At 36.0% G+C, this 27,425-nt stretch overlaps 1 protein-coding gene across 1 annotated transcript in view; it reads right to left on the bottom strand.

The window, feature by feature from the left end:
- The window catches only part of LOC138146099 (actin-related protein 3-like), an 80,723-nt gene that overhangs the window by 7,953 nt on the left and 45,345 nt on the right, over positions 1-27,425 (bottom strand). The window contains 5 exon segments of the mRNA XM_069067779.1: positions 12,798-12,923; positions 13,284-13,376; positions 19,262-19,435; positions 21,815-21,958; positions 26,175-26,282. Of these exon segments, the coding sequence (XP_068923880.1) occupies positions 12,798-12,923; positions 13,284-13,376; positions 19,262-19,435; positions 21,815-21,958; positions 26,175-26,282 (645 nt within the window).

Here is a 27,425-nt window from a genome sequence, read left to right on the forward strand (position 1 = left end):
AGTAAGAGCACCGGCTCCAGTGTCGGGATGACCTGGATCAAATCTGGGCTCAGATACTCAGCACCACACCCAGAAATAATAACTGGCCGTGTAACCTTGAGCAAGTTACTTAACCCTGATTGCTTAAAAAAAAAAAAGAATACAAGTCATTCCCCAATTGATAAATGGTCAAAGGATTTGAACATGCAATTTTCAGAGAAAGAAATTAAAGATATCTATAAGCACATGAAGAAATGCAAATCAAAACAACTCTGAGGTACCACATCTCACCAGTCAGATTGGCTAAGATGACAAAACAAGAAAATGACAAATGCTGGAGAGGATGTGGGCAAATTGGAACACTAATGCATTGCTGGTGGAGTTGTGAACTGATCCAGCCTTTCTGGAGAGCAATCTGGAATTATGACCAAAGGGGTATGAATACTTTCATATCCTTTGCCCCAGCAATACCACTCTTAGGGTTATATCCCAAAGAGATCATAGAAGTGGGAGGAAGACCCATATGTACAAAAATGTTTATAGCAGCTCTTTTTGTGGTGGCAAAAAACTGGAAATTAAGGGGGTGCCCATCAACTGGGGAATGGCTGAACAAGTTGTAGTACATGCATGTTATGGAATACTATTGTGCTATAAGAAACGAGGAACAGATGGTCTTCATATTTACCTGAAGAGGCTTATACAAACTGATGCTGAGTGAGAAGAGTAGAACCAGGAGAAATTTGTACACAATTACAGACACAACATATGTGTGATGACCAACTTTGATAGACTAGACTCTTCTCAGCAATGCAGTGATTTCAGTCAATCCCAAAAGACTCATGATAGAGAGAAATATGTGCATCCAGAGAACTAACTAGAAAGAACTTAGTTTATATCCAGATGGAAGCAAAATACCTAATCTTTTTCCTTCTCTTGTTTGGTTTTATGTCCTCTTTACCATTTTTCATTTCACCTGATACAATCTGTCTTTATAACCTGACTAATGTGTAATGTGAAAGTATTTACAGATTCTATACTTGACTATAAGCCGCCATGGGGGGGGGGGGGGGGGGAGTGGAACAAAATGTGAAACTCAAGGAATTGTGGAATTGAATCCTGTAAACTAAAAGGAAACAAAAAAAATTAATTAAAAAAAAAAGCTAACCAGACTATATAAGATTGCATGCCGCCAGGGTGGCCAGGTAGCACAGAGAGTAAGAGCACCGGCTCCAGTGTCGGGATGACCTGGAGATCGAATCCCGGGCTCAGACACTCAGCACCACACCCAGAAATAACTGGCCGTGTAACCTTGAGCACGTTACTTAACCCCGATTGCTTTAAAAAAAAAAAACTGCATGCCGCCTTGGGGAGGGCAGGGGAGGAAGAAAATTTAGAACTCAACATCTTATAAAAGTAAATGTTGAAAATTAAAATTAAATAAGAAAATAAAACTTTGGGGGAAAAAAGGCTAACCAAAGGAAGCTAGAGGTACTAGAATGCCACTGGAGTCAAAGATGTGCTGAAGAAAAATTACTTTGGTAGTAATGTCTAGGATGGCATGGAGTAGTGAAAGACTTGAGAGAGGGAAAATACTTAGAAGGATATCACAAAAAAAAAAATTAAGCAAGAGATGATATGGGTTTTCTTAAGAGAAGATGATGGATGAGAGTGATATGGAAGTAGAAAGATCAGTATCTGGCAAATGACTGACAAGGAGGGGAGAAAGGAGGGAATCAGTCAGTTAATAAACATTCAATTTTGAGGTTGTGTTATGAACCTGAGAAAATGGAATGATGGTAGTACCTAAAAATCAAATACAGAAATTTGGAAAGAAGTAGTGTTTGGAGGAAAAGACAATGAATTCTGATTTGGACAGGTTAGTTAGTTAGCATGACTAGTATGTTTCCCAAGTCAAAGAGACACACAGATGGAAAAAATATTTTTTGTACAAGACAAAAGCTGCCTATCACAAAGAATAATGAAACTGGCTGAAATTTCAGGTTATGCCATTATGGCTTCACAGTTCAATAATAATTAACCTCTGCCATGACTCCACCATTCACTTTTCCATTCCACTGCACTAAAGGGAATATGTTTACATGAAATAATGAAATGTCAGATAATAAAAGTTATCAGCTATCAAGCATTTCTCTCACTAAACACCATACCCCAGAATGCTTTAGTTTACATTTAAATAGACAACTACTATTTGTCTCAAGATCCCCTTATTTATTTTCCAAGAGAATAAATATAAAATATCATCTATAAACCAACAAATGTAGAAACATTTATATTTTCTTATATATTCATTAAATAGTGCATATTTTGTAAGACAGCCACTGTTACAAATAACTTACAAGTTACCAATATCTTCATCTGGCACTCTATTTTCTACAGATATGTAATGTAAGTAAACAATCTGTATTTTAAAGAACAAGAATTCATGGCAGAGCAAAGATGGTGGAGTGAAAGCAGGAATGCACTGAATTCCTCTGTGAATTCTTTCAGTAACCTCTAAAAAGTGAATCTGAACGGATCTTAGATTGGCAGAATGCAGTGAGAGATTGAGTGTAGTAGATTTCCAGTCTAGTGAAGTGTGGTCAGTAGGGCCGGGCAGGAGATGCTCAGAGTGCAGAATGTGGGGGTTATACCAGCACAAACCAGACCACTGTGGAGCCAGAGTGAGCTAGCCAAGTTGATTCACTCACCACAAGGGAGAATCCCAGAACTCTCACCTCATCTGCTGGAGCTCAGTAAGAGACAAGGGCAGGGCCTGCAGCAGCAAACAGGTACTCCTGGGGCTATCAACCCACAGTCTGGATGTTTAAAAATTACCTACCTGAACTTCCAGGAGCAAGATGGTGGAGTAAACCACAGCTGTTCTAATCTCCCTCTCTGACCCTGTAAACCCAGAATATATTGCTCCAGTGTAAAATCCTGAAATAGTGGAACCACCTGGAAGTTTGGGAGTCCTAGAGGATGGGCATGGCTATAGCTATGCTGAGGCGAAAGTGCAGGACATGAGGCATCCCAACAAGCCCCATCTCAGCCAATCAGCAGGAGATCCTGAACCCCAGGGGAGTGGAGCCTGCAAGCGCTGACACCAGAACTCCAGGTGTGGCTTCACACAACTAGGGGAATCTGCAGACACCAGCAGCTGAGCCTGCCTGAGCTCTAGCCCTGGGCACAGAGGCAGAATCCTGAAGTGTCCAGGTCAGCCCTCCCTGACACATTACACTGTGAGCTTCAGTATAACTCCAGGGCAATGCAGAAAGTCTTGGCCTGGGCCTCATTCTAGGCACTCAGAGTTCACAGCACACAAAGCCAAGAACCAAGTCCCTAGTACCCAACATAAGAAGTGTGGGTCCGGGCGGCTAGGTGGCGCAGTGAATAGAGCACTGGCCCTCAAGTCAGGAGGACCTGAGTTCAAATCCAGCCTCAGGCACTTAACCCAAAAACTAGCCGGGTGACATTGGGCAAGTCACTTAAACCCAACTGCCCTCCAAAAAAGCAAAAAAACACAAAGAAAAAAAAGAAGTGTGGGTCACAGTCCTCTATACACCAGAAGCAGAGAGCGCTGTTAAAAGCCAGGAAATAGGCAGTCACAATGGGGGAAAATTGGAAAAACAAAATCCTTAGAATACTATCATGGCAAGTGCGAAGAACCAAATTCAGAAGAGGACAACAATGAGCCTACACACACATCTGCAGCCTCAAAAGGTAATACGAACTGGTCTCAAGTCCAAAAAGCATTCCTGGAAGAACTCAAGAAGGATTTTAAAAGCCAAATTAGAAGTAGAAGGTAAATTGACCAATTATTTTAAAATTACTATTGCCAAAATGGAAAAATAAATGTCACTGGGGGCGGCCAGGTAGCACAGCGAGTAAGAGCACCGGCTCCAGTGTCGAGATGACCTGGGGATCGAATCCCAGGCTCAGACACTTAGCACCCACCCAGAAACACCTGGCCATGTAACCTTGAGTAAGTTACTTAATCCTGATTTCTTTAAAAAAAAAGTCACTAAAGTTTATTTAAAAAGTAAAATTTGTGAAATGGGAAAGGAGGTTCAAAATCTTTTTTTTTTTTGGCCTTTTGGAGGGCAATTGGGATTACCTAACTTGCCCAACGTTACACAGCTAGTTTTTTTGTGTGGGTGTTAAGTGTCTAAGGCTGGAACCGAACTTGGGTCCTCCCAACTCTGGGGCCAACACTTTACTCACTGTGCCACCTACCCACCCCTCAAAATCTAACTGGAGAAAATAATACCCTAAAAATAAAATCTAAAAAAATTGGAAAGGGAGCTTCAAAAATTAATCGAGGAAAACATTTCACCAAAAATCAGAATTAGTCAAACTAAAGTGAATGATTCTGTGAGACATCAAGAATCAGTCAAGGGGGCGGAGCCAAGATGGCGGAGTAGAAGCACTACTAGAAGAACTTCCCGCGGCTCCAGCTTCCACCTTCCCCAATCCATGTAAAAAGGGGACTCTAAACAAACTTTGGAGTTGCAGAACCCACAAAATGACACAAAGAAGCTAACCTCCCACTGAGGACATCCCGGCAGGCCAGCAGTAATCAGCCAGCACAGCGCTCTGGGAGCCAAGCCCAGCCCCACACAGAGGCTTTTAGCCCCAGGGCAGGCTTGACCAGCCTCGGCCAGAGGGACTCCAGAACTGCAGCAGCTGTGGCTGTTTCCAGATTTATCAACACATACATGCGAAGGACAAAGTGACAGGCCATTGCAGTCTGGACTTTGGGACCAGTAAGTGGAATTGGGGGCTTTTACCCCGGGGGCGAGAAGCCGCTGAGACGCTAGCACAGTCAGCCAGCACCACACAGAGGCTTCAGCTCTTGGCCTGCAGAGTGTAGGGGGACCAAGCACCAGTCTGAGGGGTAATCGCTCTTCCTTTCACCTGCTTGGATCTGGATTGCAGTCTAGGGTGGAGGTCCTGGGGTTTGTGTACAGCTTGCCACAATGTGTAAGACCTCAGAGAGGGCACCCATCTAATACCTCCGGCCGCGGAGAAAACCCCAGCGTTTGGGACAAAAGCTCCCCTGTCTGGTGGCAGTCCTACTGTGGCAAAAAGCCCAAAAGTCAAGTAATTGAATGGCAAAATGAGCTGGCAAAGGAAACGAAGCAGACAGAAGATTCCAACATTACACTCCTATTTTGGGGACAAGAAGGAGCAAGGCATGGAACGGGAGGAAAACAGTGAAGTCCCAACTCCTGCACCAAAAGCTTCAAAGGAAAATACAAGCTGGTTACAGGCCATAGAGGACCTTGAGAAGCAGATAAGGGAAGTGGAGGAAAAATTGGGAAGAGAAATGAGAACAATGCAAGAAAATTATGAAATGAGAGTCAACAGCCTAACTGAGGAAAATAATACCTTAAAAAACAGACTGACTCAAATGGCAAAGGAGGCTCAAAAAGGCAATGAGAAGAATGCCTTAAAAAGCCGAATTTGCCAGATGGAAAAAGAATCTCAAAAGCTCAATGAGGAGAATCATGGCTTCAGCATTAGATTGGAGCAAATGGAAGCTAATGACTTCAGGAGAAATCAAAATGCTGTTAAACAGATCCAAACAAATGAAAGAATAGAAGGCAATGTGAAATATCTCATGGGAAAAACCACTGACCTGGAAAATAGATCCAGGAGAGATAATTTAAAAATTATTGGACTACCTGAAAGCCATGACCAAAGTAAGAACCTAGAAAGCATCCTTCAGGAAGTTTTCAAAGAAAACTGCCCTGATGTTTTAGTACCAGAGGACAAAATAGAGGTTGAAAGAATCTACCGATCACCTCCTGAGAAAGATCCCAAAAAGAAAACTCCTAGGAATATTATAGCCAGGTTCTGGAATTCCCAGATTAAGGAGAGAATATTACAAGCAGCCAGGAAGAAGCAATTTGAATATTGTGGAAACACAATCAGGATAACCCAGTATCTGGCAGCTTCTACACTGAGGGATCGAAGGGCTTGGAATATGATATTCCAGAGGTCAAGGGAACTGGGATTAAAACCAAGAGTCACCTACCCAGCAAAACTGAGTATCATGTTTCAGGGGAAAATATGGTCATTCAGTGGAATAGAGGACTTTCAAGCATTCTTGCTGAAAAAACCAGAGTTGAATAGAAAATCTGACATTCAGATACAAGAAGCAAGAGAAGCATGAGAAGGTAAACAGGGAAAAGAAATCATAAGGAACTTATCAAAGTTGAACTATCAACATTCCTACATGGAAAAACAATAATTGTAACTTATGAAACTTTTCTCAGTAGTTGAAGGGAATAGAAATATATATGTCTATATATGAGGGTATATGGGCATATGAATACATATGTGAATGTGTGTATATATGTTTACAGGTATACATAGAGGGCACAGGACCAATTTAACAGGAAGGCATGATACTTAAAAGGTGAAATTAAGATGTGAGAGGAATATGAGAGGAGATGGGGAGAGACAAATTGGGGTAAACTATCTCATACAAGGGAAAATGGTTACAATGGAGGGGAAGAATAGGAAGGCAAAAGGGAATGGGTCAACCTTATTCCCATTGAATCTGGCTTGAGAAGGGAGTGAAATACACACTAAATAGGGTATCTCACCCTCCAGGAGAATAGGGGGGGAAGGGGATGAGATGGGGGATGATAGAAGAGAGGGCAGGCTGGGGGGGAGGGAAGCTGGAAGCACCCACTTTTGAAAAGGGACTGGATCAGGGTGGAGAGTGGAGTGGGTGGGAGGTGGGATGGGAGGGAGGGAAGTGTAGTCAGTCTTTTACAATATATCTACTATGTTGTTGTTTTGCATTAGCCACATATGTACAACCTGTATTGAACTGCTTGTCTTCCCAGTGGGGGTGGGTGACGGGGAAGGAAGGGAATGAATCTGGAACTGAAAGTTTTAAAATCAAATATTAAAAAAAAAAATATATATATATATATAAAGAATCAGTCAAACAAAATCTGAGTGGAAAAAGTAGAAGAAAATGTAAAGTATCTCATTGGAAAAACAACAAACCTGGAGAAGAGATCCAGGAGAGGTAATCTAAGAATTATTGGTCTACCAGAAAGCCAAGATGAAAAGAGTCCAGACAACATGTTTGGAAAGAAATCATTATGGAAGACTGCTCTAAGGTCCTAGAATCAGAATGAAAAATAGTTATCAAAAGAATCCACAGGACACCTCCTGAAAGAGATCCCAAATTGAAAACTCCAAGAAATATTGTAGCCCAATTCCAGAATTATCAAGTCAAGGAGAAAATATTGCAAGCAACCAAAAAGAAACAATTCAAATATCGCAGAACTACACTCAGGATCACATAAGACCTAGCAGCTTCTACATTAAAAGATTGGAGAGATTAGAAAATGATATTTCATAAGGTAATAGAGCTAGGTCTACAACCAAGGATCAACTATCCAACAAAATTGAGCATAATACTTCAGGAAAGGCGATGGTCATTCAATGAAATAAGGGACTACCAGACCTTCCTGATGAAAAAGCCAGAGCTCATTGGAAAATCTGATCTCCAAATACAATACTCAAGAGAGCTATAAAAAGGTAAACAGGGAAAACACACACACACACACACACACACACACACACACACAACTTGTTATTCAATAGGAGCAAACTGTTTACATGCCTATATGGGAAGCTGATAACTATCAATATTGAGAACTGTATAATTATCGTGACATTTAAAAGGGATATACATAGATACAGGATGTGGGTATAAATTAACTAAAGTGATGACAAAAATCCTTTGCACCTCTTAATAGAGGTATTGTATAAGGGATTGTAACAGGAGAAAAGTAGGAGGTAGAAAAAAAGTAAATTATGGCACATGAAGAGGCATAAAAACATATTATACTAGAAGGAAAGAAGGGAGGGGGAAGAACATTATATGAGATTTACTCTCATTGGTTTTGACTCAAGGAGGAAATAACAGTTAAATACAGACTTCTAACATGAAGAGACACAAATACTTATTACAGTAGAAGGAAAGAAGGGAGGGAAAGGAGCATTGTTTCAGATTTACTCACAATGGTTTTGGTTCAAGAAGGGAACAACATGCTCTGTTAAGTATTAAAATCTATCATGCCCTACAGGCAGTAGGAGGGGGAAGGGAAAAGAAAAGTGGGGAGAGGGAAGTGGGAGTTAGAAGAGAGGGAAGAAGTAGTAAGGGGAAAGGATAGGAAAATGGAGTGGGGCTAATAGGGAGGGAATACTGAGGGAAGCAGTGGTCAAAAGGAAATTTTAAGAAGGGGAAGGGAGAAATAAAAGCAAAAACAGGGGAGAGAATAAGAAGGAGGGAAAGACACAGATAGCAATCACAACAGTGAATATGAATGGGACGAACTCTCCCATAAAACAGAGGCTTATAGCGGAATGGATTGAAAGCCATAATCCTACAATATGCTGTCTACAAGAAACACATCTGAAACAGGGGGATACACACAGGTAAAGGTAAAAGGTTGGAGTAGAATGTATTATGCTGGGGCAACTAGGTGGCCCAATTAATAGAGCACCAGTCCTGGGGTTTGGAGATGAGAGTTCAAATCCAGCCTTAGACACTTAACACATACTAATTGTGTGACCTTGAGAAAGTCTTTTAATCCCTATTGCCCTGCCTTCCCCCCTCAAAAAAAAAAAAAAAGAATATATTATGCTTCCACTAAAGTAGAAAAAGCAGGGGTAGCAAGCAATCCTTCTCTCAGAAAAAGCAAAAACAAAAATAGATCTAATTTAAAAAGATAAGGAAAGAAACTATATCCTGCTGGAAGGCACCACTGACAACGAAGCAATATCATTACTAAACATATATGCACCAAGAGGTATAGCAACCAAATTCTTAGAGAGCTTAAGGAAGATGGGGAAAAAATAGATAGCAATACTATACTAGTGAGAGACCTCAATCTCCCCCTCTCTGAACTTGATAAATCTAACCTCAAAATAAACAATTAAGAAGTTAAGGAGATGAACAGAATTTTAGAGAAGGCAGATATGGTAGACCTCTGGAGAAAACTGAATGGAAATAAAAAAGAATATACCTTCTTCTCAGTGGTACATGGCACATACAAAAAAAACTGACCATGTACTAGGGCATAAAAACCTCAGAATCCAGTGCAGAAAGGCAGAAATATTAAATCCATCCTTTTCAGATCATGATGCAATAAAAATTATATGTAATAAGGGCCATGGAAAGACAGACTAAAAACTAATTGGAAACTAAATAATTTAATCCTAAAGAATGAGTGGATCAAACAAGAAATCATAGAAACAATCAGTTACTTCATTCAAGAGAATGACAATAATGAAACATGTCAAAATACATGGGATGCAGCAAAGGAAGTTCTTAGGGAAAGTTTTCTATCTCTGAATGCTTACATGAATAAAATAGAGAAAAAGGGGATCAATTAATTATTAGGGCATATAACTGAAAAAGCTAGAAAAAGAACAAATTGAAAATATACAATCAAATACTAAATTAGAAATACTGAAAACCAAAGGAGAGATTAATAAAAGTGAAATTAAGAAAACTGTTGAACTAATAAATAAAACTAAGAGTTGGTTACATGGAAAAAAAAAAACAATAAAAATGATAAACCTTTAGTCAATTTGATAAAAAAAAAAATGCCAGTATCAAAAACGAAAAGGGTGAATTTACCTCCAATGAAGAAGAAATTAAAACAGCTAGGAATTATTTTGCCCAACTGTATGCCCATAAATTTGACAATCTTAGTGAAATGGATGAATATTTACAAAAATATAAGTTGCCCAGATTAACTGAAGAGGAAGTAAATTACTTAAATAACTCCATCTCAGAAAAAGAAATCAAAGAAGCCATCAATGAACTCCCTAGGAAAAAATCTCCAGGGTCAGATGGATTCACAAGTGAATTTTATCAAACATTTAAAGAACAATTGATTCCAATACTTTATAGACTATTTGACAAAAATTAGAGGAGTCCTACCAAATTCTTTTTATGACACAAATATGGTACTGATCTCTAAATCGGTAAGAGCCAAAACAGAAAAAGAAAATTGTAGACCAACTTCCCTCATGAATATAGATGCAAAAATTTTAAATAAAATATTAGCAAAAAGACTACAGCAACTTATCATAAGAATAATACACTTTGATCAGGTAGGATTTAGTCCAGGAATGCAAGAATGGTTTGATATTAGGAAAAATATCAGTATAATCGATCATATTAACAACAAAACTAGTAGAAATCATATGATTATCTCAAGAGATGCAGAAAAAATTTATGACAAAATACAACATGCATTCAAATCTATTAAAAACATCAGAAAGTACACGAACAAATGGAGTCTTCCTTAAAATCACAAGCAGCATCTATCTAAAACTGTCAGCAAGTATTATATGTAATAGGGATAAGCTAGAAGCATTTCCAATAAAATTGGGGGTGAAACAAGGATGTTCCATTATCACCCCTCTTATTCGATTTGGTACTAGAAATGTTGGCTGGAGCAATAAGAGAAGAAAAAGAAAATGAAGAAATCTGATGAGGCAAAGACGAGACTAAACTATCACTCTTTGCAGATGATATGATGATATACTTGGAGAATCCTAGAGAATCAAGTAAAAAACTACTTGAGATAATAAATTTAGCAAAGTTGCACGATATAAAATAAACCCACATAAATCCTCGCATTCCTATATATCTCTAATTAAGAGACAGCAAGAAATAGAAAGAAAAATTCCATTTAAAGTTACTTTAGACATTATAAAATATTTGGGTATCTACCTGCCAAAACAAACTCAGGAACTATATGGACATAATTACAAAACACTTTTCACACAAAGTCATATCTAAATAACTAGAAAAACATCAGTTGCTTGTGGCTAGGTCGAGCTAATATAATAAAAATGACAATTTTACCTAAATTAATTTGCCTATTTAAGTGCCATACTAATAAATCTACCAAAAAATTATTTTACAGAGCTAGAAAAAATAATAACAAAATTCATCTGGAAGAACAAAAGGTCAAGAATATCAAGGGAATTAATAAAAAAAAAATGCTAGGGAAGGTGACCTAGCCATACCAGATTTTAATCTGTATTATAAAGCAGCAGTCATCTAAATTACTTGGTACTGGCTGAGGAAAAGAGTAGTGGATAAGTGGAATAGACTAGGTACACGAGACACAGCAGTCAACAACTATAGTAATCTACTGTTTGAGAAACCCCAAGACTCCAGCTTCTGGGATAAGAACTCACTATTTGACAAAAACTGCTGGGAAAACTGGAAAATAGTATGGTAGAAAGTGGACATAGGCCAACATCTTACACCATATACCCAAATAAAGTCTAAATGGCCGTATGATCTAGATATAAAGGCTGATATTATAAGCAATCTGGAAGAGCAAGGAATAGTTTACCTATCAGATTTATAAGAAGGAAAGAATTTATGACCAAACAAGAAAGAGAGAATATTATGAAATGGAAAATGGATCATTTTAAACTGAAAAGTTTTCGTACAAATAAAACCAATGTAACCGAGATTAAGAGAGAAGTGGAAAACTTGGAAAGAATTTTTGCAACCAGTGTCTGATAAAGGCCTCATTTCTAAAATATACAGAAAACTGAATCAAATTTATAAGAATACAAGTCATTCCCCAATTGATAAATGGTCAAAGGATATGAACAGGCAGTTTTCAAAAGAAGAAATTAAAGCTATATATAATCATACTATAAATATATAGTATACTATATATTTATATTATATATAGTATTTATATTATATATACCACATCACACCTATCAGATTGGCTACCATGACAAAACAGGAAAATGATAAATGCTGGAGAGCATGTGGAAAAACTGGAACACTAATGCATTGTTGGTGGAGTTGTGAACTGATCCAGCCTTTCTGGAGAGCAATCTGGAACTATGCCCAAAGGGGTATAAAAATGTACATACCCTTTGACCCAGCAATACTACTTCTAGGGCTGTATCCCAAAGAGATCATACAAGTGGGAAAAGTTCCCATATGTATAAAAATATTTATAGTACCTCTTTTTATAGTGGCAAAGAAATGGAAATTAAGGGAATGCCCATAAATTGGGGAATGGCTAAACAAGCTGTGGTACATGAATGTAATGGAATACTATTGTGCTATAAGAAATGAGGAGCAGACGGACTTCATAATAACCCGGAGAGACTTTTGTAAACTGATGCTGAGTGAGGAGAGCAGAACCAGGAAAACTTTGTACATAATTACAGACACATCATATCTGTGATGACTAACTTTGATAGACTGGATTCCTCTTAACAATGCAAAGTTATAAGACAACTCCAAAAGACTCATGATCAAGAAGGCTACCCACAAAAAAAAAAGGGGGGGGGGGGCCCTACCCACATCCAGAGAAGGAACTAGAGTCTGAATGCAAATTGAAGCAAACTACTTGATCTTTTTTTGTTTTGTTTTGTTCCTTCTCTCTCATTCATTCCATTGGCTATAATTCTTCTTTACAACTTGACTAATGTTTAGTATGCAGGTATTTGTAGAACCTATATCGAATTGCATGCTGCGCAGCTGGGGGGGAGAAAATTTGGAACTCAAGGGATTGTGGAACTGAATGTTGTAAAGTAAGTAAATTTAATGTGAAAAAAAGAATAAGAATTCATTATATGGTTCATAGTTCATAAAAATTAGTCATAACTCTTCTAACAATCTTAATGATTATGAAGTTTAACCAGGATATAAATAATCAAGTCATATGATTAACCTATTCGTTAATATCATGTACATATATCCCACCCAAAATGTAATTAAGAAAACCAACCTTCAGTCTACCACCACTTAATTCTTCACTTAGTTTCAGCCTTGCATCAACAGTTCTTTTCAAATCCCGTTGTAGTCGACGTCCAAAATCCCTGAACATAGTTGAACCCCCAGAGAGGACAATATTCTATAGTGGAAAAATTGAAATAAGTTTAAAAACTTATATTAATGAGACCATTTTAATACTGAAAACTCTATTGTGTACTTTTCCCAAAAATGTTTGCATTTTAATGACGTTAAAAACACTTTTTTTTTGGAGGGTGGAAGGCAAGACAAGTGGGGTTAAATGACTTGCCCAAGGTCACATGGCTAGTAAGTGTGTCAAGTGTCTAAGGCCATATTTGAACTCAGGTCCTTCTGACTTCAGGGCTGGTGCTCTATTCACTGCGCCACCTAGTCACCCCTTAGAAACACTTTTCAATATTTAACAAACTGATTATCAACATTACAGGATCACTCTACATGAAACTTTCACTAAAACACTAACCTTGTAGAGAGGACGTCTGACATCGATGGGACAATTCTGAATTACTTCATCTACTACTTCTGAGATAGGTTGTGTGAAATCTGGATTAGCAAACTGAAAAATAAATTGCACAAATCTAGTAATTATTGAACTTACTCATTAAAGTTAAGAAAACAAAGTTTTTAGTTTCAAAATAATAGGAATTTTATTAAACAAAAGTACAGTATTTGATCAATAAATAATAAATACAATAGCTGTTGGGTGAAAATATATCAGACTAATTACAATGAGTTCCCAATTTTGTTTTTTTATTTGTGAATATGTTAACACCCAAAAGTCACATTAAGTAACTAGATATTCCAGAAAATAAATAAACCAAATGTCAGAGAGAAAATGCTGATTATAGGTTAAGTTATTATATGGAGAGAGAGAGAGAGAGAGAAATGGAAATTATTATGTTGAATTTAAAAAGAATTAAGTGAGAAATAACTAATGAATGCTTGTCAATATTTTCATTCAAAAGAAAAGCATTAATCAATACTGATATAAGATGGAAGAAAAATTTTAAATCATTTGTTACCTAACTAATGAGGGACAGGTTCCCCTCTTTTCCTATGTGCTTAAACTATAAACTGAAAAAATAATAATTATTTTACATGTTAGCTCTAGGAACCAGATATAATCAGCAAGAGAATGGGAATAAGTATTTATTAAGCACCTACTATATGCCAAATACTGCACTGTTTTAGAAACTGGATCTCAGTTGACCTTCACAATAATCTATAAAACAGGTTCTATTATTATCCCTACTTTACAGTTGAGGAAACTGAGGCAGACATAGGTTAACTAACTGCCAAAGTCATTCAGTTAGCAAGTATCTAAGGCTGAATCTAAACTCAGGTCTTCCAGACTTCAGGCCAAGCATTCTATGCATCGCCTCCTAGCTGCCTCTTTAAGAATTCCACAGAAGTACAAAGATAATCTCAATTAGTTGAGCCTTTGAAAAAAAGATACATTCAAGTGGTCATATATCCTGATCTATACGAATTAAAAGGAATATTGCATTTTTTAAAGGCTAAATTTTAAAAATTAAATGTGAAGACTGTCTTATAAATGAAATTGATCAAGTTCTATTCCACTTTTCATTCAACAGTAGATCTACAAATCAGATTGGCACTTCGTAGAGAACTGCCAAAAACTCCCAGTCTGCTGCCAGAGAACATTTTACTGATCATAGAAATTTTAGAACTATTTATTATATGGTGACAAAAGGTACTAAATGATACAGCTTCTTCGACTATTAAGCATAATGGGTAAAATGGTTTTATGTGAAATATAACAGTTCTAATTAACTTGAATTATATAGTACTCTGTACTACGATATTAAAGGAGGGTGGGGAGAAAAGGAAATCACAGAAGTGATATGTAGTAAGAAAAAACAAGCTGAATGGGTGTCTCCCTAGGTCTTTGCCAGCCCAAGTTGCTGGGATGCCCATGATAGAAGCAAACCACATTGTATCCTGGATAAAGAAAAAAGAAGAGGATGAAACCTGGACTGAGTTATCTCACTGTATATCAAAATGTATCACCCAACTCAGATAATAGGGAAGGTTCACAGTATGGCTATCTTCCTCTTTCTTAGGGGACTTCAACATTCACGATACTATTCACTCAAACATCTTCTCAGTTCCTCAGTATCCTCCCAAGTCTGTGATCTACTTACTATTCCACTCCACCTCAACCACTTAGGGATGGATCAAGCCCTTAATCTGACTAACATTCAAATGTTTCCTCCTTCCATCAACAAAAACTGACATTTCTGTAATCATATCGTTTCATTCAATTTCTCCTTATACCTTACCCTTTCAAAACTTATTCTTCATCTTCCTACAATACTGAATACCTCCATCCCTCAGTTTTTTCTCAGGACACTACCTCTGTTCTTGTTTTATTTTCTTCTCTTCCCAATCTCAAATCTAGACCTTATCAGTCCAACTAAACTCTCCTCTCTCAAACTGCTTCTGCCCTTTTTTGCTACTCTTCATTTTCCTAGACATCTAACTCTTTAAGTTTCCTTTGCTTGCTTATAATCCATATCATGTACCCTAACCCTTACTTGAGACTTTCTCCTCTTCTCTCTCCATATATGATCTCACTTTATGACCTCATTAGTCCCCATTGGCTTAATTATCTCTGTAATGATGACTTCCAGATCTAAATATGCAGTTTACGTTTCTCTCCTGAGCTCTCTTTCAGTGGATACTTCAAACGGGATAGACATTTCAAAATCAACATGTCTAAAGAGAACTCATCGGGGTGGCTAGGTGGCACAGTGAGTCAAGTGCCAGCCCCAGAGTCAGGAGGACCAGAGTTCCGTTCCGGCCTCAGACACTTAACACACACACACACAAAAAAATAGCCGTGTAACCCTGGGCAAGTTTCTTAACCACAATTGCCCTCCAAAAAAAAAGGCAAAAAAAAAAAAAGAGAGAGAACTCATCTTCCTATTTTTTTTATTTCTACCAATCCTTTCAGTCTCTCAAGTTTGAAACCTTGCTATCCTCATTCCTTACTCACTACAAATAACTAATCAGATGCCAATCCTGAGATTTCTACCTTGACACCATCTTTCACATCTACCAATCACACAGCCACCACCCCAGGTCTTCATCATCTCTCACATGACCTACTGAAATGTCTTCCTAACTGGTCTGCCTGCCACAAGTCTTTCCCCATTCCACAGAGCTGCCATAGTGATTTTCTAACTATAGACAAATGCCCTATTTTTGTTAAATTTATTAAATTCCAATGGGTTTCTACTGCCTCTATGATAAAATATATATTCTTCCATTTGGCTCTCAAAGACTTTCACAACCAAGCCCAAAACTACCCTTCCAATATCATTAGGTTAATTCATGAACTCCAAGACCCACCAAAGCGACCTTGTGGTTCCTCATTCACAGCTCTCTATCGCCTATAGGTAGGCCTCTCTACTGAGAATTGTCCATGCCTATAACACATTCCCCTCTTCATCACAAATCCTAAAATCCCTTACTTCCTCCACTACTCAGCTCAAGGGAGCTGATTCTCCAATTGCTAGTTCCCTCCCTTTTGAAATACTTTATATTTATTTTGTATTTATTTGATATATTTTTTATGTATGTACACACTGCTTTCTCAGACAGAATGTCAGATCTGAGGATAGGACTCAAAAGCAGATAGAAGAGGGGCATCTAGCCTGAGGAAGCCTCTAAAATTCACAATAGGAAAAAGTACTGAACTGGGAACAGGAGTCCTTAGGACCTAATTCTGCTTCTATCACATAGCTATTTGACTTCTTAAAATATGCAAGCTATTTAATATCTTTAGACCTCAATTTGCTTTTCTATAAAATCTAGAATTGTTATTGTTCAGTAATGCCAGACTCTTCAATGACCCTGTGGAACACAACATGTTAATACTGTCCATGGTGTTTTCTTGGCATCTTGGAGTGGTTTGCCATTTTCTATTCTAGTGGATTAAGCCAAAGAGAGGTTAAGTGACTTGCCTAGGGTCACATAGCTATGAAAAGTCTAAAGTCAAATCTAAATTCAGGTTTTCCTGACGTGGTAGTGGTAGTGGTAGTGGTAGTGGTGGTAGTAGTAGTAGTGGTAGTGGTAGTGGTAGTAGTAGTAGTAGTAATAGTTGTAGTAGTAGTAAAATACTGAACCACTAAACTATTTCTATATAGGATTAAATTATCACCAAGGACCTTTTTAAAGGTCTAAAAAAAAATTTTTTTTTTGCTTTGTGGAGGGCAATTGGGGTTAAGTGACTTGCCCAAGGTCACACGGCTAGTTTTTATGTTAAGTACCTGAGGCCAGATTTGAACTTGGGTCCTCCTGACTCCAGGGCTAATGCTCTATTCACTGCATCACCTAGCCGCCCCTTAAAATTCTTGATACTGTCATAATAACTCAGCCAGGACAAAACTGATATCAGCTCATCTCTCCAAAACAAAAAGTATGGCAAGAAAATGAATACTCGGGGCGGCCAGGTAGCACAGCGAGTAAGAGCACCAGCTCCAGTGTTGAGAAGACCTGGAGATCGAATCCCGGGCTCAGACACTTAGCACCCACCCAGAAACACCTGGCAGTGTAACCTTGAGCAAGTTACTTAACCTCAATTGCTTAGGGGCGCCAGGTGGCTCAGCGAGTAAGAGCACCAGCTCCAGTGTTGGGATGACCTGGATCAAATCTGGGCTCAGATACTCAGCACCACACCCAGAAATAACTGGCCGTGTAACCTTAAGCAAGTTACTTAACCCTGATTGCTTTAAAAAAAAAAAAAAAAAGAAAAGAAAATTAACACTCCATCTGGAAATATTTAATTTATGAGACAAGCTGAGTATTTTAATAGTCATTAATTTATTTAAATGAACTACTGATTACAAATGAATCTAATCTGTTCACTAAGTTCAGCCTTAGATTCTCTACTTGTTACCAGTATTAGTGGTTTGCTCTGATACATGCTTAACAATAAATACAGAATGTATTTTTATTAAACAGTTAAACTCTAGCAATAGTACAACTACATGGATATTTTAAATGACTGACTTTCCATAAAGGTTATGAATTCTACTTCAATTTAAAAAAAAAAAGCAACCTTTGCTTCTGACAGTTTCATCACCCTCTTTTCCTTGATAACTCTCTTTTCTCTTGGCTTTTGTTACAAGACAATTTCCTGGTTCTCCTACTTAACTGATCTCTTTTCAGTTTCCTTTGTTAAAATTTCAATTCAGGTTAAGTCTGCTTACCATAGAAACAAAATGTCTCATATGCCCTTTTCTCTTCTCCTTCTATACTATATGCAATATTAACTCTTCACTATCTCTCACTACTCCCCCTAACCCATTTAAAATTTGTTGCCCAGGCCTACCAATTTGAGCTTTGTGATATCTTATTAATATGCCTGCTTCTCTCCACTGACATTGCCACCATTATAGTACAAGCATTCTACTCACTCCTGGACTGCTAAAATAAGACTCTCCCCCCACTCCAATCCACGCTTCAGTTGCCAAAATGATTTTCCTAAGTACAAGTCCAAACATGTCACATCCTATTCAGAACACTCCAGTGGCTCCCTTTTACCCCCAGGATCAAATTCAAAATCCTCTGTCATTCAAAGCGCTTCATAACCTAGCCTCCTCCTACCTTTCCAGTCTTATCACATCTCACTTCCCACCATGTAATCTTTGATCCAGTGACACTGGCCTCCTCACCAACCAAGGGAAAAAACCCTCCATCTCTGGGCTCCAGCATTTTCTCTGGTTGCCCTTCATGTCTGGAATTCTGTCAGTCCTCATTTCAGTCTCCTAACTTCCTTGGCTCGCTTCAAAGACCAACTAAAATCTCACCTTCTACAGGAAGCCTTTCTGATCCTCTTAATTCTAGCACCTTTCCTCTACTGTTTATTTCCTACTTATTTTATATATATATATAGCTTGACTGTATATAGTTATTTGCATGTTTTCTCCCCAATAAGGTTGTGAGCTCCCTAAGGGCTGGGACTGACTTTTGCTTTTCTTTATATGTTCAGCCCTTAGCAGATTGTCTGATATATAGCAGACATTTAATAATTTTAATAACAAAGGCACAGTAAGATGTATACTGTCAAAATATTGTTTTGAAATGTCAAAAAAAGAACTGCAATATAGGAAACTTTTCTTACATAGAAGTATTTCAAAATCTTTATAACCTTACAACAATTAGACATTATCAACAATTATTTCAGAAAGTAACATACAGTTTCTAAAATTGTAACAAAATAAATCACATCCATATCTTCATATTTTTACTCAGGTGCATTTATTACAAAAGTGTGACTGATTTGGGTTTGTTTCCCATTTAGAAATAATCCTCTCCTTAAAAGAAATCTTTGTCAAATTAACTGTGAATATCTAAAACTAAAGTTAACATTTTCTTACATTTAGAAGCATGATTCAATCTAAGCAAACTCACCTCTGGGTGAAAGAAGATTTCTGGACCCAGGAACCGTTCATAACCAACATCAATGGAAAATTCTTTTTTTGAGATTGCATTGATTCCAGTATATTGTTTAATCCACTTTGACCCATCTGTATCATACTTGTTAAATTCTTTGACTAAATCTGGGCAGACATAACTATAACGTTCCTAAATCAAAAAAAAAAAAAAAATTTGATCTCCAAAATAAGAAACATAACGAAAAGGAATAAAGACAGGCATTTTCAGTGAGCTAGAAACAGGTAAAGAAAAAAAACTACTTTGGAGAACAGTTTAGGATGTAGGAAAATCAACAAGGCTGCTAGATAATTTCATAATTGAAGTTTATAAATTTAAATATTTTATTTTTCTACTATTTTATTTTCATATTCCATGGTATAAATGAAATACAGGAGAAAAATAGTTTTCTTATTTCTCTTTTTCATTATGAAACATGCAAACAGTACTAAATTAAACCACTCTACTATCATGAAAGCAGTCAGTATAGTACTGTCTTCCTTTTGTAGTACTCATTAGTAATAAGTATAAATGTTTATAATACAGAAAGGATGAAGTATATGCCACGTATTAAAGAAAAAAAAATCTTCAAAATTCACCAATCCCTTCACAATAGGTGAAAGAACAACATAAATCAGCACAGATCTTTGAGTTCTAGTATGAACAAAATCAAGAACATAAGCTATTGGGCAAACAAATTTCTTCTAAAGATTTTATTTTCCATTTTTCTCAAACTGGGTGGTTGAGGGGAAAATGAATTGTGGAGAAAGAGAACTATGAATAAAGCTGCATCCCTAATAGAGGAAAGAAACCTATTTTGAAATACTTCTAAGTTTTTTATGAAATACTTAGGAGAAAGCCAAAAGGAGTTACAAAAAGTAACATACTGAATCTATTATACTTAAAAAGAAAAGCAAGTTATAAAGAATAGAGATTTGAAGTTATAAAGCCCTCTTCTGATATACTATTGTGTGCTTGTTTTAGTTAATGCTTGCTAAGTTCAAAATTTTTTAAATGAAGAAAAACATTGCTTAAACAAGGTTAATTTTTATAAAATTTTAAAACAGGAAATGATTAAAACCAATCTCTTTAGGCTACTCATGAACAAGAAAAATGAGTTTATTTATTTTCAGTGGCAGTCTACTTCTTGGTATTATAAATACTAGTATAATGCATGCTAAAATGCAGTTTTTTTTTCCTTCAAGAAAAATTCAATCTAGGAAAAAATACAAAATGATGACATTCAAACAAAACTGCTTTTAAAAGGCTCCACAAAGACTTTATTTTAAAGAAAGAATGCAGAAGACACATTTACTTATTATTTTCAGGTCCCTACCCAAACAACTTGATGTGACTATCTTTATAGAAGGTAAATAAAAGAATGAAGACAATGGACTGATGAATGGTGATATGCCTTACAACATGTCCCCTAAGGATATAGATGGCTAGCCTCTATGCAGATTAAAGTCTCACAAGGAGATGGAGGCTCATTTAAAAGTTTAGCTTAGTTTTGCCCTGATCATTTGTCTGCTCTAAAGTGAACCTGATATATGTAACTTTTCTGGTTTCCCCACACAGAGTTTATAAACAGGAATGACATAGGCCAGTCACAGTCACCATAAGTAACAGCAAACAAACAAGACTAAAGTTGGCCTACTCATACAATATACTTGGGGCAGTTTCGTGGATAATTTATGAAAATTTTCAATGCTCCCAAAATAATAAGCACCTGAAAAATGATGAAAAAACAGAAATGATATTTATATAGCTTGGATTATCTTCCATTTGTGACATATGGGGTGGAATAACAGAAGAACTTTGTGATATACAAGAGAAAGGGGAAAAAAGAAGGGAAGGACATTCTGCTCAGGTAAGAGAATTATTCCTTAGCATTACTGAAGTGTATGAACATACCTTAGATATGCAAATAAGTGCCATTTTTAGGGCTTATTAATTTATAAACATGATGCAAATGTTCACATAAATTAAATAAAATGTGTATTCTAAGAGAGACTTATGGTAAATGAAAATATTTAAACCCGAATTGATTTTTAGCTTCTATTTGCCAAAATACTTAAACTGATATAACTTCTTCAATTTTAAAATCTACTGAAGAGTACAATATGGCATCAATCAAGGCAACGTGTAAAACAATGTTAGGGAGAACACAAGGAATTTACTGAATCAGATGAGAAAGAATTTGCATTGAGATAATTATTTTTACTTTTAGCAAAGGAATACATATAAACAATGTGCAATGACACAGTTGTATAAATGTTTTCATTTCCAAGTTTTGCCAAATGCTTCATTAAAAGAATGTACTCACTTAAAATGCAACTATTTTAGTGTTGAGAAGGACATAAAGGTGCTAGTAACTTTCAAGGGTAAGTAATCAACAACAATTTGGTGGATAGATAACTTAAGATGAACAAGCATTATTATTTAATTAGGAAATTTTTATATATTATAAATTTAATTTTCAGTTCCTAGGTAAGTCCTATCCTTACCCCAATCAATAAATTTCTACTTTACCTTCACTGCCTTAGCTGTTTCCAGGGATTGTTCAGGAGGAATTCCTACTTCTCGTTCTCTCAATAATTGCTGAATAAAATAGGTTATATCTCTCCCAGCAATTGGAATGTGCTTGATACAGCTGCCAATAACATATCCTTCAGCCTAGGAGTAAAAAAAAACAAAAACCAAAAAAAGGTCAATTCAAATTAAAATAAATACTTATTAGGCACCTTTTAGACATAAGATCTGGTGATATGAACTGGGGAAAACAAAAAGACAAAAATCATAACTAAAAGATAAAAAATCATACCTCTTGGGGCCTAATAATCCAATGAGAGGTAAGATATAAAGACAACCAAAACAAATGACATTATAACACAAAAGCATTACAGGGATGCAAAACAATCTGCTACATAAGGGGAAAAGTTGTTATTAACGGAAAACATCAGGAAGGTGGTATTAGAATAGGGCTTTAAAGAATGGGCACAAATTCTCTATTAACAATTTAAAAACAAAGTTAATATCTATTATCTAACTACTGGAATTTCATCTATGCACCCTCTAAATCCGAGAAAACTTTCTTTTTTAAAAAAAATTACGTCATTCTTAATTACTACTTCTAATAGTAATAGTAATACTGAAAATTAAGACAGCAGAAATGAAATTTTCCTACCTAGGTAATTAACTATTATTTAAGATTTTCTTCCATTAATATGTGCAGAATTTACAAGTATACTTCAACTATTCAAGAAAGAAAGTAACAAGGTTGAAAGAATGAATGTTAAGCATAATTAAGCTTAAGGACAGTCCACTTACTATCAAATAGTATACTTTAAAAAGCTCTTGGAATGAATATACATAGCTTCAGTAAAAGGCACTAATACTTTTTTATTCAACCAAAGGCAAAATTATTTGCCTTTTTAAAAATAAACTAAACTTTTCACAATACAACAGAGGTAGCCTCACTCCATCTGTAAAGTCTATAATGTCATACAGAATGCGACCAAGTCTACTTTCAATTCCAAGTTGCCAGAAATAGTAAAATTTGTCCAGTTTATTAAGTCAATACTAAAACAAATATTCAAAGGAACAAAGAAAAAACATATAAGATTATCTATCAATTTGTGTGAAACAACCTTAAACTTTGAAGTATCTATTGAAATTATGATTGTTTCAAGTTAAACATTAATATAATTTCCCTATCTAAATTTTTTTTCACCTCATAAAACATTAGTGCCATATATTTGCGTGAACAAATGGTTGCATCATGCATGCTATGACTTAGAGATGGAAGGTCTAGTCATTTTGAGGTACCAAGCTGTAGATTATCAGTGTATTTTTTGTTGTATTAAACCATAAACATCTTTAACCCTCCCACCCCAAATTTTTACCATGTTACACTTTTAATTTCAACTTTACCTTCTATCTATATGGTTTTGTTTTTTTCTCCCAGCTGTATTTTCTCTAGAACTGTTGTTGTCCTGACAACAATTCTGTTTACTGCTGGTTCTTGCTCAAATCAACAAATCATTGCTATGATCCTATTTTTGAAAGTAAAGGTTCTTAACCTTTTCTGTGTCATGGACACCTTCAGAAGTCTGGTGAAGCCTATGAACCACTTCTCACAATGTTTTTAAATGCATCAAATGCACAGAATTGCAAAAGATACCAATTATACATAATTTCTTTTAAGTTTATGGACCCGAAGTTAAGAACATTTGTTCTAAACTGTTGGCAAGTCTATCCATTTACAAGTCACCTCTAAACTTAATACACATCCTACAGATAATAATCACTGGCCCAAATTAGACTCTTATAAATGCCATTTTTAAATTCTAATCCAGTGATAGTAACCATCTGGATATATCCAGACTCTTAAGTCATAGGTTGCATTAATACAGAACCTTAAGATATGCAAAATATTTTACATACATTTCATTTTATCCTCACATAACAACCTAGTGAGATAGACTCTTGTTACCTTCATTTCACAAATAAGAAAACTGAGGCTCAGAGAAGTTAAATAACATGCCTAAAGTCATAGAGCTAGCTAGAAGTTGTCTAAGACATAAGCTGATTTCCCTAAATCAGTGTCTAACACGCTACATGCTATGCTTCACTGCCTCCTTTTGGAATACAATATAAAAATGGTATTATTTTAGGAATATTATTAAAGCAGCAGCATTAAAAATATAAATGAGGATAACGAAGTAATAAAATGTAAATGGGAAAACATAGTAATGTCTCAATACTCAAATTGCTCTGTGATCTCTTGATTCTGGAGTTCCCTCCCACAGTGAAGATCACAGCTCATTCATGTCTCCCCATCCTGAACAACTCTTCTTTCTAGTCTCCCAAAAGTTCACTACAGAAGTCCACCCAATTTGCTAGAGGCCTTTCTCACTTTATCCTAATATTGCAAGGTTGCCAGAGGAGCATTCTGACTTGTCCATCTGTCCTTCCCTCCCATTGCCACAAGACCAGTTTAACTTCTCTTCCTATCATACAATCCCTGATAAAATCCTTTATCCTGTTCTTTGGAGTTTCTCATTGGTTACACAATGGAGCTTGCTCATATTCACCATCAGCCTGTCTGTTGCCCTGGTTATTATTCATCTTTTCTGCCATAAAGCAACATCAGTAAAATGACAGTACTGAAAAGGCAGACCTTTGCTTTCATGAAAAGCTTGGAGGGGCAGCATAAAACTTTGAAATTTCCAGAAAGCAATCCAGCCCACTTTCTTACTTTTTTTCAGCTGTGGGCACAGCTCAAGGCCCAAACTATACAGTGTCCATCTAAATGAATACTGCTATCTGGGCAAGAGATATTCTACTGGGTCTTTCCTAGATGGATGGATAAGTCAAATTCCTTTGAATGATGATCTCTTTTGCTCTCTTTTTTTCTTTTTGGAGGGCAATTGGGGTTAAGTGACTTGCCCAAGGTCACACGGCTAGTTTTTGTGTAAAGTGTCTGAGGCCGGATTTGAAGTCAGGTCCTCCTGATTCCAGAGCCAGCGTTCTATTCACCGCGCCACCTAGCCATCCCGAGTGATGATCTCTTGAAGAACATTCTGCAATGCCTTGGAACTTGATACAATCAATACAATGTCTTCCACAAATAGGAGCAGCAAGAGAAACTCAGCATCCACAAAGAATCCCTCCTCAACCCAGATTCTGTATTAGATTTTCCTCCATCACAGTGGCAAATACCTTTGATGTATACACATCTGTTTCATATCTAACCTGATGCTTAGAATTGGGTAATTCATTGAACAGTAAAAATCTTCTGAGGAATCTTGAATGATTTTGATATATGAGTGGAAAATAACTTACTATAAAAGAGCCTCTATCAAGTCAAATGCTTGATTTTTTGCAATCAACAATAAGCCCCATGAGATCTTATATTCTCTACATCTTTTCAGTTAATTGTGACATGGTAAAGATTTGTTCTATTGTTGACTATAACTAGAAAAAGTCTGTTCCATCCTTACTAAGAATAAACTCACTGAAAATTCCCTCAGTTCATGAATAGATGACCCTTATAAAAAATTTTTATAGACAGCAGAATAGGTACATGGGTCAGTACTTATTCATGTGCCTTTGGTCACGATTTTCAGTCACGTCCTAGATTTTTTCCCACATTTTTAGAATCTTTCCCACATTCAGATACCTTGTATATCTGTCCCTTAGTGCCCCCACAACTGTATTTTAATGAAGTAATTATCTATGAAAAAAACTGTTTCTTTAAAAGATTACTTCAATTCCATAAAAATATTAAAACTATAAAGGTCCTTACTAAGCTCAGTCATTTTCAGCAGTCATTTTAAATCCACTCAGCACAATAAAAAAACAATATAATTTACCAGTAAGCACTGGAAACTCAATGGTTTAATAAACAATCATAACTAACATGTCATTTTGATAAAAAATAAATCACTATGAAAATTCACTTACATTGATATGCTTACAATTAACTGTAAAATATCCTTTGGTTCTTTAAATTGCTAAATTATGAATGGAAAGTCATCAAATAGTTACAAAAATATCTAAATATAAAACAAGCTAATTTCTTTGCTGATTAAGGTAAGAAATTACATATTTTAATTACATATTTTGCAATGTGTAATAGTCTAAAATGCAATGCCTTCTTACAGCAAGAGTAAGGCGTTTTTTTAAAAACTTATTTTGGCATTTTTATCTGAATATAGCAGCAACTGAAAAAAAATTTTCAAATAATTATATAGTACCTAAAGGAGCATTTGGGGATCTTAATAAAGTCAATTTTTATATTCTAGATATACCAGATAGGCTTTTGCTTATGCCATATGGCCTTTTAAAACTAATATTCTCTTATTCAATATTTTAAAAATATTCTTACCACAGGTATGACATGAGTGACACCATCTCCACTGTCTATAACTGTACCAGTCAGTGTCCGCTCTCCTACCTGTCTTGATGTCCAAGATGCAGCTAAAGCAAGGACAGCCTTGAAAAAAATATAAAAAGAGAAACCAATTAGAAATATCAACAGGCATACTGTTTTTATTTACTTTATAATCTCAAAAGCAAAATCTTCCAAAAATGAGAAAATTCAAAATTGCCCATTATTTTCATTTCAATAAAGGAATTTTAATTCATACAATCTTACTGATTTCTCTATTTCTTTTTTAAAAAACAAGGAAACAATTACATTTAAAATGCAGAGATTTCTCATGAAATATTACATGCAAAAGAGGCTAGATTTTTTTTTTAAATATTTAGATGGGTTGTGCTTACAAAAAATTTGGTGAAGGGAACTCAGACAACTATGTGAATTATTCAGGTCATAAATGTTCTAATTAATTAGTCATTCCCTTACAGAAAGATCAACTTAAAAAGAGATTTACAGATTTTAAAGAGTTCCATTACAAAGGGCCTTTGAGAGAAGGAGGAACTGTTTCTTGGGAAGTCATTGTGTACAAGAAAAAAGTAACAATTTTTAAAAAACAGTAAGATTAATGACTATAAGGCGGAAAAACTCCTTTACATGTCTCAAAATTATCACTATGGCTTATTCAATGGCCAAATTACCCTTTCTTTCCCCTGAGGAAGGACATGGAAGAGCTAATACTAAAACAAGGCTCATAAAATTCAACCTGGGAAATGTATGTAGATATTACTTAATTTTTAAATTTTCACAATTTATTCACAACAGTTTAGTGGGATGTTATTCACAATAGCTTTGTGGGAAAAACACAAGGATAACACTTGAATAAGTCTATATGAAATATGCAATGCCATTAAAAGTTAGCATCTACTTTGTTTTATTCATTTGCAAAACATTAGCTGAGATGAGAAAATATCCTCTATTTCAATCCCTATCTTTAGGGAGGACCACAAAAAAAAAATCTTTGCAGATAGATAGAGACCTATCCTATCATTAAAATTCTCAAATGAAGAATACTTATGTTTCCACATTAACCAGTTCCTCCTTAAACTACATTGTACCATAACAATAAAGTTCCTTTCTCTGTTAATTCCTTCAATTATAATCATGGGATGTGATTGCAAATGTTTAACAAGTCTTTTTTCACATGTATACATTCATATATTTTCAACTAGAAGGGTAGAGATGATGCTATTTCTTTAT

Source organism: Petaurus breviceps, unplaced genomic scaffold (assembly GCF_028583685.1).
Source record: "Petaurus breviceps papuanus isolate PSGF00001 unplaced genomic scaffold, PetGlider_PUasm1.0 90752, whole genome shotgun sequence".
NCBI lineage: Eukaryota > Metazoa > Chordata > Mammalia > Diprotodontia > Petauridae > Petaurus > Petaurus breviceps.